At 37.9% G+C, this 13760-nt stretch overlaps 1 protein-coding gene across 3 annotated transcripts in view; it reads right to left on the reverse strand.

The window, feature by feature from the left end:
- MAPKAP1 (MAPK associated protein 1) overlaps nt 1–13760 on the reverse strand; it is a 112231-nt gene that overhangs the window by 57247 nt on the left and 41224 nt on the right. For all 3 annotated transcript variants that reach the window (XM_035341648.1, XM_035341646.1, XM_035341647.1), the window contains exon 5: nt 1666–1838. In XM_035341648.1, the coding sequence (XP_035197539.1) occupies nt 1666–1838 (173 nt within the window). The remainder of the gene's footprint in view (nt 1–1665; nt 1839–13760) is intronic.

Genomic DNA, 13760 nt, shown 5'->3' on the forward strand with positions numbered 1-13760 from the left:
TGTATGTTCAGAATTGCTAAGGCAAATCCTTTATCCAAGGCAACAATATCCATGAAACTGTTCAAGAGAGGTTGCTCTTCTGTGCCACCCTCTGCCTATGTCTATTAATCAGAATTCCACTAAAGCCCAGGATCCTAAAAAAGGGCAGTTCAAGCAACCGCTCAACGTTTTCCCTTCCCCATCACAACTGTGCTACAAGACAGAGGACTACAGAGTTCTCAAACACTTGAAAAATGCTGAAAGAGCCAAATACAATACCAAAGAAAAAAAAACATTCATCAAACATTCCAGGAACAATGAAAATGAGAAAAACTGACTGGCTCATATAAAAGCATCACACAAAACTGTTAACCTTCTTTGGACCAAAAAAGTCACCTGCTAATAACTGTTACCAATAACTCTTCAATACACAATTTTCAGTTCTTTTCGTGCTCTATGATCCAGCAAAAACTGAAGTATTTATACAGAACTGTTTTAAAAGCAAAGTGACTCAGACGAGCGGGTCTGAAGGACCTGTTCTGTGTACTCCTTAAGTCAACTACCATGATAAAGCAAACAATCCTTGTTCTCCAGCACGACAAAGCCAAACCGTTATCTAGTCTCAGAAATTTTAGAGGCATGTTTTTTTTCCCCAGTGAAGAGGTAAGCAATGACTACCAAACATACTGAAAACTCCATTCATTAACCGAAGCTAAAATTTCTACGGACTTTGCTCTTCTTTTACTGAAAAAACAAACAAACACATGACTGAGATAAAAGTTTTATAGCAATTACAAAATACTGCATGACATTGTTTTTGAATTAAAGAACACAATGTATTCATAATGTCAAGCAAAACTATTTATTTTGTTTTTAAGATGCTTATTTTATCATAGAACGTCATCACCATAGAATGGCTTAGAATTTGGTGATATCTCCAGGATGATAACCTGGAAAGTAAAGCACCTTTAGCCTCTATTTCTGTCAATTCTTAGAAAAGCAGAAATATTTTGACATGACTATAATGAATGAAAGTGATTATGTCAACAAAATACCCACAGAAAGCAAGCAGTGATAATGCTGAAGTTCTATGACAGAATTCCTGTTTGCAGATGTAAGTAAGCATTATGGCTAAAATATAAAGTATAATTTCAGTAGAACGTTAATGGTACTTCCAAGACACACTGTCACCCAGTACAGTGATTTCGCTCTCTATGAATCTGGGGGAATAACCTGGTACAGTGCAGAGAAGTAAGAGGCAGAATCTGGGTACCTTTCCTCAAAAGAAAAAAATGGAGGGAGTTACAGATGAGCTCTACATTTTGACATCCTTGTGATCTTAGCCATTAAGAACAGTACAAAAAAATAGATGGGACATACAAAATGTCTCCATGAAACCAAAAGAGATAGGTTTTATAGTATTTTTACATAGAGTGTTTTGAAATTATGATTCTTTACAGATCCATGGCCTCATATGCTTATCATTATACAGTAACCAGAAGTTTAATTGAAAGAGAAATGGATATAGATGTGTGTGTATTTCTCAAAAGGAAATACGGATAAATGTGTAGGTAGTTTCTATAAGATTTATCTACTAAAATATTGACATGAAAATCCATTTCATTATGCAAAAACATTGCAGAGGAGAAAATTAGAGATCAAGAGGTAGTAAAGAAAGAACATTACTTCAGTTTTGGTTCCCGTCCCTCACTTGTATATTGCCAGCATATTAGTCCAATCAGGTCATGCACCTTGGCATTTGCTATCGTCACAACTGTCATGGGCTGTAGTTTGTCTTGGCTTGCATGCAGTGGGAGGTAGACATCAATTTTTTTGGTTGCCGTTGTACCAACATGACCCTGTCAAGAAAATACATTTCATTAGAATGTATGAAAGAAAAGGTATGACAGAGCTAATACACAGCGTGGTACGGATGGAATTCTTTTCAGTAGTGAGATCAAAACACACCGCTAGGCCTTAAAATTGAAAGAAGTTTGAATTAAAATTCTAATTCATTTACAGCTGTTTAACGTTTCTGCAAGAGGAGTATGAAAGATTTGGCAAAGATTTTGCAGATTTCCATAAAAAGCCTGAACTTCACTGTAAGGTTCCATGATCTTGCAGGATCTAAATGAAGAAATGAAACTGAAAAAAAAAAAAAGAAAAAATGAAAAAAAAAGGAAACTAACCAGCCTACCTAAGACTTCAGTAAACATTTCCCGCCCCAGTCTCTAATATTAGCATAACCCCTGTTTCTGCACTTCTGCCTCCCTCTGTCCCTGCAGCAGCGGGCGCGAGGCGCGTGCCCAGCACTGCCCGGCTCTGGCTCTGCAGCCAGGGCCTCACCTGGGGCTGGGCCGCAATTGGCAGCGCTCCTCGCTCCCTACCCCTTCGAGTCTCCCTCCAACGTTATTGGGACTCATTCTCTCTCTTTTCCCTTTGGCTCCCTTCCACCTGCTGACAAACCAACCGGGGTCAGAGGCTTTCACACCGGGACGCGCCCCAGGGTACGGTGCAGGGAGACACCCAGCTGCCGGAGAGGCTGCAGGCAGGCCGCTGCATGCTGACGGCGAGGAGGAGGAAGAAACTACCGCAGCTGGCGGTGGTCTACGCACACAAATTCACCAGACCTGAACTTGAACCTCAGAGGTGCAAGCAGCCCAGAAGCCGGAGCTGTAGCTGGGCGCCCCGCTCGCAGCGGCTGGCAGCACCACCATCCGCTCGTCCCGGGGAAGCCGGAGCAGCCCAGGCAGCGGCAGCAGGGAACGCGACCAGGAGCGGAGGTCAAGGCATGGGTCAGAAACAAACCTTAGGCCTGGCCTTGGCTTGCCAAGAGAGCCAGTCACACGTGTAGCCGAGCCATGCAAATATTTCAAACTAGCTGAAGTCAACCAAGGAAGATTAACTAATACTGCTTTTTATTGGAACTTACTGTATTAAAGAAAAAAAAATGCATCTATTTGGAACTGTGAGGATTAACACTTAAATAAAATACAAAATACATAGCAACATAAAGCTTTATAAAGTTTGCATTAAAAGAAAAAATGTTTAATCTACCACAGATTTTTAAACCTGTAATCTTTTAAAAAGACAAAAGATTTTATACTGTGATCCCCTCTTCGAAAGCACCCCTGACGTGACCATCTATCTCCAACTGTGTACATATATGGGCCTTGAGAAAAGAAAATATCATTAGAATTAATCACTTGGAATTCTAAGTAACAGAATAAAAGGATTCAATACTATATTTCTACGATGAGACTATAAAACAGGGAGTTAAATGCCATGTGCTAATTTTGATATATTGTAAAAAACCATTTGATCCTTCAGTGTGATTATAAATTAGAAAAAATAATAGGAATTTAAAGATTAAAGTTATTCATACTAGCATAGCTAAAAGCATTATGAAAATCCATCCAAATATAATGAGTATGTTTTTTAATAAAGCGTTGTTGTAGTGCAGATACCTCCTCTTCCCACATTAAGGTACAGAAGAAATCGTTTTTACTCATTTAGAAGGTGTTAGGTTTGTCCCATGTTCTGGGGAAGCATATGGGATTGCTACATTGCACCACCTCATTTGGATAAGCCTTAAGAAGCCTTTGGATAAGCTTAGTAAAACCAAGATGACATGTCAATGGGTTTGTAGGGGGGACATTTAATTACTTTTTCATATTAAAAGCATTTTCTTAACTTGATAAAATTACTTCCAAGTTAGGCAGATTTGGTGCAGATATTACAGCATCCATCCAGCCCAAGCGCTTGGCTGTTGTGTGCCTTTGATGCTCTGAGATAGCACCCACGACATTACTTCAACTAACACGACAGAATTACAGCTACTCACATAAACAGGTTTTTTGTTTTCTTTTTCTCTCTCCTCTTGCTTTCCTACTTACATGACTATTTTTAAGGGACATTAAATAATACCAGGTAATGAATCCCTAATCTCAAGTCTGTCTCTGTCTTTGTCCAGGTGCAAACGCTAGCCAGGGGAATATACGAGCACGCATAAATCTATGCGCATTGCTTACACTGCAGTAATGGCTGGAGATAGTGGCAAGAACAGGGGACCTGTTGTTTCAACAATGTTTGCACTTGAATGAGCCAACAGCAATTATTAAGGAAATTAATGGGAATCCTAGATATGCCTGGTTATACACTGAAACCCCAAAATGGCACAATCACAAGTAACAGTCCTAGTGCTGTAACACTGATTGCCGTAAGACATTACAGGGCCTGAAACCTGAGATTTAGAAGCTTATTAGACTTTATTAATAATGAGAACATTCACTATCACAGGAGGTAAGAAAAATTAGGCTGGCCTATAAACACATGGGTCAAGGCTCGGACTGATCAAACGCTAAGCCAAAGGGCTTTGGAAAAAATCTCAATTACAAACTGATGCTTTTATTACAAATGGGTGATATTTGTTCTGAAACAGCGTTAGAAGTCCAAAACATCAGGTACCTGTCTACAGGACTGAATGAATCCATACTTAGCTTGATCCTGCAAAATATTAATTGTGCAGAAAGTCCCACAGAGCTCAATTACTACCTGTGAAAAGCTTATTAGGTAAGTGTTTGTAGGTGGTGGGACTGAATAAAATGGATCAAACTATTAGTCTCAGTGGCCAAGAGTCAAAGATCTGCCCACAATGGATTTAACTAGTAATAACTTGTGGGGTTTATATAGTGCTTATAGCCATTTCTCTAGGAGGGATCACTCAGACCCAGATTACGGGCACTACTGGAAGCATAATTACTTTTTTCTTCCAACTAAAAACAGTAGTCCAATTGTAAACGCTGAAGAGACACAGAAGATAAAGTACAATTACCTATATTCAAAAAGGCAGCGACAAACTTTATTAATAGATCCTGTATAAAATTCAATGGAAAATCTATTCAGGGCCAAGGGCCTTACCATTTGGAGTTTCCTTAATAGCCTCCAATAAATCTGGGAAGCATAAAGGGGCTGTTAAATTAACATTTTCCTGATCTGTCACCTGTGGCACAGTTAATTTGTCAAAAATTCTTTTAGCTTGTCACTGGACACTGTATATTCTGACAAATGAAGTCTGGAATAAAATTGACAAAATATCTCGTTAATTTTCTAGGAAATCACAAATCTGATTCCATTAAGGTTTTATTGTTAGAAATGTTAGATTCCACCAATCCTGTAGAGAAGTCAAGAGTAACTGAATACATACTAAACATTCAATATTTATATCTTGAATGGGTTATTGCAGAGCAACTAACATTCTCCCAGATGATAAAGGAAATTTGGTACAGTTCTTTCCATCACAAGGACAACATACTCCTAAATGCTCTTCTCAAGTACCTGCATAATAGGAACCTAACGAAAGACACTGAGGAAAAACATACATGCTGCATCCTTCCCATTCCTGAGCTGTTTTGCTGCACACCAGAACAGAAAATTAGAACAAAGTCCATAAACATTTCCTAGAGAAAAGTGATTAATTTTCAGCGATAATAATTTACTGCATCTTTCTGTACAGTAGAGTTCTGTGCCTAAGTGTTATATCACTTTAAGATTAGATGTTCTAATGATATAATGCAAAGATTTTACTGAATCATTATTTAGTGGGAGTCATAAAAACCTCCAAAAATTAATCTTTCATGCACATCTAGTTTATCCAAAGTTAGCATTTAATTAGATGGCCTTGGCACAAATGAGCTTACTACTTTATTTGCTCAATCAGTATATGTCTTTCCAGTAATTATAATTAATTCAAGTCATTGACTCACCTCCCAGCAAACAGTGCTGAACATTACACAAAATGGAAACAAATGCTTACCTTTTACAAATAAAATTTCTTTTCACTTTTAAACTAGGTGAAATGTTTTTGGTTTAGGTGATGAGGTATTTAGCTTACTATACAATCCAGTAATCAACTCTTAAACATAACTTATTCAAATATGTATTTAAACAACGCAGAGAAAACAAACGAAGGGGAAAAATCTAAGTTAATGTGAGTAGATATATTTCAAATACAAATAGAAGGTCTAACAGATCAGAGCACAGATGTTTATGGCAATACAAAGGACTATATTTTTCTAAGATGAATATTGAAAGCCTGCATTTCCTAACCTCCTGCTTTTTTTTAAAAAAGTAATTATTTCTTATCCAAAATAAATGGGAATAGAACAGTCATACTCACTCCAATCAAATTGCTTTTAAGGGGCTGAACTGACAAGAATAATCTGAAAATAGTGTTGGTTTTGTCTGTTTTAAGTTCAGATGATCAAATATCTTGAAAGCTTTCAATAATCATGTGGCAGAACCCCTTATACTGTAGTGGAATATAATGACACTACGGGCATATGGTTCAGAGAGAACACACTGGCAGCAAAACAGGATGATGAACGCGTTTATCAGCCTCAGTGTACGAGACCCACACTACACAGGAATGAAACATGTAGCTGCAACTAGTAGATTTTGGTGCAGTGAGCAAAACAGCATCTAATGTAATATGATGGTTAAATATTTATAGCAGAGTCTGTTCACTATATTTGCAGAATATTATAGCAGAACTGGAGAAAATACCTGCTCAGTTACACATTATATCAATATTCACAAACATAAAGCTAAGTCTTAGTGCTCATACGAAAAGACAGAGTAGCTCTATCCCTTTTACGTTGCAACACACCATACCTTAGCATGGCAAAATAATGTCATTTATTCCATCAGGTGGTTAAGTCAGCATTTGTATTTTACCTGATTTTTAGTATTTTACATTATTTTTCTAGTATTACATTCCTATACTAATCACATAATTACTTCTGCTATATTTGTGTCTTTTATGGAAAAATACTGCTAGTGCGGCCACTGGGACAATCGACTGAACAAGTGACCGTGCAACTATCTGCCAGTCGTCACAGCTTTTATATGACGCTTCCGAGTTGTTCTTTTCTGACGAGTGGATTCTCCTTTGTATGATCCCAGCTTGTGTTGCAGACTTAGCAGATCGCAATGTAAAATTCCATTAACGTTGTTAAATACTTAATTTATCTTATTCAAGCTGCCACTATTCATAAAAATTTAACCCAGTAATTTCCTGTTATACAAAGCATAACAAAGTATGAATATTTAACTACAAGGTAAATAACACTTTTTTTTTTAAATTCTAAATTGTTGACTTCACTTAGCATGTCTGCTTTGTATAGCATCACACTATTTTTCAATTAAAGGTCCAGATGTTTCAAAGGCTCCAGTAGGCAGCAGCAGTTATGAGAAATGCTTTATCTGCATTGCAATGATCACTACAACATCAGCTCCAGGCTGCATTAACATACTCATGTTTTATTCCAGCCCTCCTCCTAATGTACCGGTTAATTATACAACACACAGCTGAGAAACATAACCTCCAGAGCTGGACAGTTTCCTTCCACGCTTCCATGTGAACAAATTTTTATATGCACCTCAAAACTATGATTTACATATAAAACCACTTAATCAAATATCCAAAATTACTGCCTGTTCCTTCCTGGCATTCATTCCCACAATTAATAAAACTATGCAAGTCCTGAGTGAGGAAGAATACATATAATTCTTGTAACAGCATATTTCAATCATGGTAACATGTATTAATTTATACAACTCTCTTTAAATTAAAAAATTAAAATGCTATGGATATGATTTCTTGTTATTCTTTTCTGACAAAATCAAAATGTAGGGAAAAACCCAGCATCCCCCTTACAGCCCAGGCCTCATTTACTGTCACAGAGGTATCACTTTCAGGACAAATGGGTCCAGTCCATCTTTAATCCTGCCACATTCAAACAGAATTTTGCCAGGAATGAAAGCACCTCCTAAGCAGCAGGTCAGCACAATCCCTACAGCATCAATGAAGTCAAACACAGGACCCAGAGCTGCCTTTCTCCAGAGGACTGAATTTCATACTGCCTGAGACGGCACTGAGCTGGCCAGGGATGTTATGCACTTATCTATTCAGCTCCAACAGTTCTGCTGAAGAATGAAAACACGTATTCAGATTTATCAAAATACAATTGCTATAGCTGCAACAAAAATGCATTCATTACAAGAAACTATCCTTAGTTTCTGTGCACAGAAGAAAAGGAATGGCCTATTTTAGAAGATTTATTTACATTTTACTTAGCAATACACTAAAAAATTTAGTACTGAGGAAGAGATATTCTTCGCAATAACAAAACAACCAAAACTTATAATTAAAACCACACCATAAACATTATTTGTTTGTTAAAAAATATGCTACAAGATACTTTAATGAACAGATGCTATTCAAAAGATAAATGTTTTTACAAATATTCAATCCTTAAACAGATCAGACTCTACTCCTATGCTTCTGTTGCATAAAGCAGACAGCTTAAGTTCCTTGAGGACATTTGCCAACCTTAGGTGGAACATTTTTAATACATCACCGTGTCACTTTTTAATGTGCCACAATCTATTAACCACATGGCAAACTAACAGGGATTTTTAAAATATGGGTTTTATAGCTTTGTGCTGGTGATTAATTAAATAAATAGCCAGCATTTCACAAATCATCCCTCTAATTAGTCTAAACCAGACACTTTGCATTCACCGGCATTATTGCCATCTGAAGCTCACAGAAGGGCAGTAGCATTACGCCGCCGAGCCCGTGCACTTCTCAGCACATCGTCACTGCGTAGCCGGGGCTGGCACTGCACCCGCGCAGCCCGAGGCAGAGGTACAATCTTCACAGGTGCTGCAGTCAGCTGGAATTTGACTCCAGCTGCTTGGAAAAGATGTTCTGTTTAATTATTCTCCCTCATCCTGAAGGAAGCAATCGAGATAACAAAGAAAACAGAGCTGTATCTGAAATTTGACCTGAAGTAGCAAAGTTGCACGCTGCAGAAAATGAACAAATATTTAAGGCAGATACTAGAAAAAATGTATGAGCTAAATGATACAGTTTCTGTCAAAACACTTCAAAGTTGAAGCTGCAACTAATTACATACAGTCCATTCAAAGAGACCACGCAAGGCTTATCATTAAAATGACTCGATTATTCTTAGAAAGAAAGAGAAAGCCATCTGTAAAATCCGCCTGAAATCTCATCATTTTTACCGCACCTATCCAGATAGATCATTTCCCCCCAAGCTCAAATTAAACTCTTAATAGTTAATATGCTCAAGTTTTACTACAGGTTTTTCTCCAAATTATTATTAACTGGAATTTCCTATCTAGGAGGGTTTTTCTACGGAGATGTGTTCAGCACTGCTTTCTGACTTTATCCCAACAGCTTTCTCCCCCCAGTTTAAAAACCATTGGAGAGACTGAAGACAATGGAGCAGTGGGGCTGCTCAAGAAGATGGATCTTGTCTGAGGTCATTTTAAGCCAAAAACTACTTAATTATTTTAAAATGAAGCAAAAGCATTCTGTACGTGGTAGGAACTTTTATGAGCATTCGAGATAACCACTGTATGGGGGAAAGTCCAGGATTCATAATATTTAGACCAACTGCTACATTCCACCTCCATCCCCAAAACCAAGCAGGCGCTGGTGTACAACTTGTTCACCCATCAGACAGTACCAGCTTAAAAAAGGGCTCTCTCCTGTCCAAGTTCAACAGCTATGGGTCATTTGGGTGGTGTGCCTCGAAAAGCTACAATAAAGGAAAACCTTAGGAAGCTTTTGCCCTTAAAACACTGCATGTGAAAAGCTTTGGTTGGCTAGTTCGTCCAAGTTCAGCTCAGGAACGGGTTGCCCAGGGAGGTGGTGGAGTTCAAAGAAAAGTTGGACATGGTGCTTAGGGACATGGTTTAGTGGGTGACAGTGGCGGTAGGGGTTGGAGCACCAATCTTGGAGGTCCTTTCCAACCTTAATGATTCCTTAACAGTAAGAGGGCTTCATAGCACTTCCTTGCATACAGTTTCTTCAACGTCATCACCCGACCGTAGGCCCGTATCAGCCTACAGCATAAGAAATTAAAATCTCTACAGACAGCGGAGACACTTTTTCTTTGTTAATAAATCCATTTTCTTTTTCTTAAAAGCTTTACCAGTATTAAGAAGCTAATTAGATTTTTATTTTCCTGTTTCATATATGCAAAAGGAATCTTACACTGAACAGATCATTACGTTGCTTTTATAAATTCCGAATCGGGAATATTTAATAAATAGCAGGCCAAAGCCATGGTACCAATGGGGTGCTGAATCACCCTTATACTAGAAGATCAACTGGGGCTTTCATATTCCACAATTCTACTACTCCACATCCCATTAATTACTTCTAAAGTGTTTTTTAAAAACTACACAAAGAAAAAGGAAAATAGAAAAATACTGAGTTTTAGCACAGTAACTTTTCTTTACTTGGAGATGAAAGATCTGAATTTAAATGGCTAATTTTGATGAATTTTTGAATTCCAGAAAATGTATTTTAAAGCAATAGACTACAGAAATCTAAGTTTATAACAGAAACAAAATAATTACAACTCCATTTAAATTACATGCTTAACTACAAAATGAGAATTCTTTCATTACTGATATTATGATGCTTGAACTGACCCATAAAAGTTCTTACCCCATAATTAATTTCAATGTTTTAAAATTATTTCCCAGGTACAAAGGTCAGTAAATGTATAGTCTAAAGACTATCCTCTGAGAAATTCAAAAACACTCATCTTCCTCTGAAAAATTTCATACAATAGATGTCTGCTAGTGTACATCAAATCCTCCTGCAAACTGCACACATTAAAAACACTCGTTAGTAAGACACATCCATATTTCTTTGGCTGTTAAGAACCTTAACTTATGAACACGTTTTTCATTTGGTTTGATCTGTAATTAAGGAAAAGATAATGGCATTAGTAAATTGCAAAAATTCAGTTAGAATAAAATGCAATATGATTCAACCAAAAGATTAACAACTGCAGTATAAAAACTACTTTAAAATTATTTAATTCCAAATAAGCTTGCCTTTAATGATTATTGCTTAGAAAACGCTTCCTTTTTTTTTTTAATGCATCAAGCTGCCCATTCATTACATAACGTTTTCCATATATTTCATTGCAATGGCTGTTTTATTATTTATTTTTTAACATTTTATACTGAGAAACAGAGTTTGTATGCTTCACAAGGACTCCTGTCACAATCTCAGGTCTTCTGCTGACTCCAGGCACGGTCACAACTGGCTCCCACTTGTGCTCACAATGCTCTTCACCTTCCTGGTATTTTTGCAATTAAGAGTCAAGCAGAATTCTGATTTCTCACACAAAAACTAAGCCCAGTACTTTACACTTAAAGGGTGCCTTCTACTTGTTACTTCTTAGTCACAGAAATTACCAGGTAAGGCAACACCAACCATAACATCAAAACACGTTTTTTTAATTATTTTTTAAAAACCACAGCCAAACGCAGAAATTCTCAAAAAATCTTTCCAAATTGCAAAGTACATGGGGCTGCTTTGTGAGCAGGTCTGCAGAGAGAGCCCGGCAGCGCCCAGCCGCACCGCTGCAGCTGCGCTCAGCTGGGCCGCCCCAGCCCTTGCAGCAGCACCCATGCTTGGGCAGCTCGACTGAGAAAAAAAAAAGTAATAAACGGCAAAGATGGAGTCTGCTTCCCTGCCAGTATGTCCCCTTTTTCTGCAGGATAAATGCATCTGCCAAGTCGGGCTTTTAAGGAACCCATGAGGCAAGCAGCTGCTGTGGGCACGCTGGGAGAAGAGGAAGACAGAGACAGTGCTGCTTCACAAACACGTTGCAATATTTCAGATCGAACCACTGCCATTACTCTCCTTTTCCTTAGAAAACTTAAAACAGTTTGTACCCATGGACTGTGGTGTTTGTGGGTAACGATATTTGGAGAGAATTAGTCTCATAGGAGAGCTTAATGCAAGCCAAATCACAGTCATTGGTGATGGTCCTGTACCACGTTAAATGCTTCCTGAAGCTGTTACAGGCGAAGGAGAACACGAACTTCAGACATAAAAGCTATTTTAAACTTTCTTTTGTAGGTGCCTCTCTGTTAAAATTGAATAGGGATGTCAGGAGGGATGTCATGATGCATATATATAGACAGATTTGAAGACGTGGCACTGTTAGGATTACACAGTATTTTTAGTATGTTACAACACTGCTTTCAGTGTATTAACCATGAGATTTTGTTTCTTTACTAAGGGAAGCCTGTAGGGTTTGATGTGCATCCCTACTAAAAATAGCACACTGCACTATTCTATTCCGGCATTTGATAAACTTCAAAATACCTGCAATGCTCACCCATTCTGGGAGTACGACAGTTTGCAAAAGGCAGAGGTAGAAAGGACTTGTGAGAAGGAAAGCGTTTTGAAGAAGGCAATTACAGTCAGGCTTAAGCACAATCTTTGTGATAATGCTTCGTGTAAGAACTGAAGGGATGGGCAACCCAAACAGCATGCCTGTGGGGAAGAACAGAAGCAGGGCAGGCAGATGCATCATTCGGGCACCAAGAGGTACCCTCCCCTCCCCCCTCCTTTTTTTTTTTTTTTAAAAAAAAAAAAGTACAGGTTCTGTTTTTGTTAGAGAGCTGCCTTTTGTCCATCAGTGGATAAAGTAAACTGAGCACTGTGATGACTGCGCGAGTTCAAGAAAGATTTTTGCAAGTATCAAATTCATAAGCAAAGACACCTTAACATGCACAGCACGTGTAATAAACTTTTATCAAATTTAAACAGCATCTTATCTCATCAGACTTTAAGCGCAGTTTAATTTTAAACAAGTAGACCAGCATCCTCTCTAAGACGAATCACGAGCATCTTTAGTAAGGTATTAACGCCTGCTTCTTCATATCCTTTTCAGAATTCTGGGATGTCGCTTCCCTCTCTTTGCCCTCAGGAAAAGCATGGATGAGAGCGAAGCTCATTACATACTCACATGCAGCACAGCAAATCAGTTAAATTAAACCTGTATTTCACCTAAGTTGTATGGAGTGCAAATAACATTACTAACTTTTCTAATTTCATACTCTAGTACTCTCAAGTAAATAAGAGAAAAAAAAGTAAAGTTTCCCTACAAATAGAAACTGTCACTTACTAGGATGTGATCTTTTCAGCTCATGCATCCTAAATGCATGCAGAGATATTATATGCACTTTCTATTTAGCAATTTAATTATATCTTTGCAGTCAGAGAGTGGCAATGGTTTGCAGTAATAATCAGGTGAAAGCATTCTCACATTAATATGCTGGAATCCGATGTGTTAATTTGATGCAACTTTGCGTTGACAATATGTGATTAATTTGTTCCAAGGCTAGCTATGCTCCGAGCTCTGACAGTTTAAAATGCTGGGTTTCTTTATCCATATCACTATTTGACACGCCTTAGCCCACTGCTTTGCTAGGACCACTGTTAATTTGTAATGAACTGGCTTTTCAGGGGGCTCCTTCATTTTTAATTCTGTCAGTGTCACCTCCTTGAGGAAAATTATAAGTTTCCTTAGGTGTGATTACTGCCAAGTGCTGCTGATAAGAGGTTTGAGAAAACAGGGTTTTATAAAGAAGTCAGTATTTAATCTGCTGAAACAGATTTATTGCCTCTAGACAGATAAATATAATAGAAAGTTCTTTCATTTAGAAGTCATTTTCAAGTTCTCCTTTACCTCCAATCTCAAAACAACAACATCTAGACAACAAGAGCAATGTTTTACGGAAAGAAAAGGTGCTACATAAAATTTATAAAAGTAACCAAGTACCCATAAAAATGGACACCCAATTGTATCTCTATCCAACAATTCACACGGAACGGAAAAATCACGCACGCACATGCACTATTGCTCTAATAATCC

The sequence above is a fragment of the Oxyura jamaicensis genome, chromosome 17 (genome assembly GCF_011077185.1).
Source record: "Oxyura jamaicensis isolate SHBP4307 breed ruddy duck chromosome 17, BPBGC_Ojam_1.0, whole genome shotgun sequence".
In the NCBI taxonomy this organism is placed as follows: Eukaryota; Metazoa; Chordata; class Aves; order Anseriformes; family Anatidae; genus Oxyura; species Oxyura jamaicensis.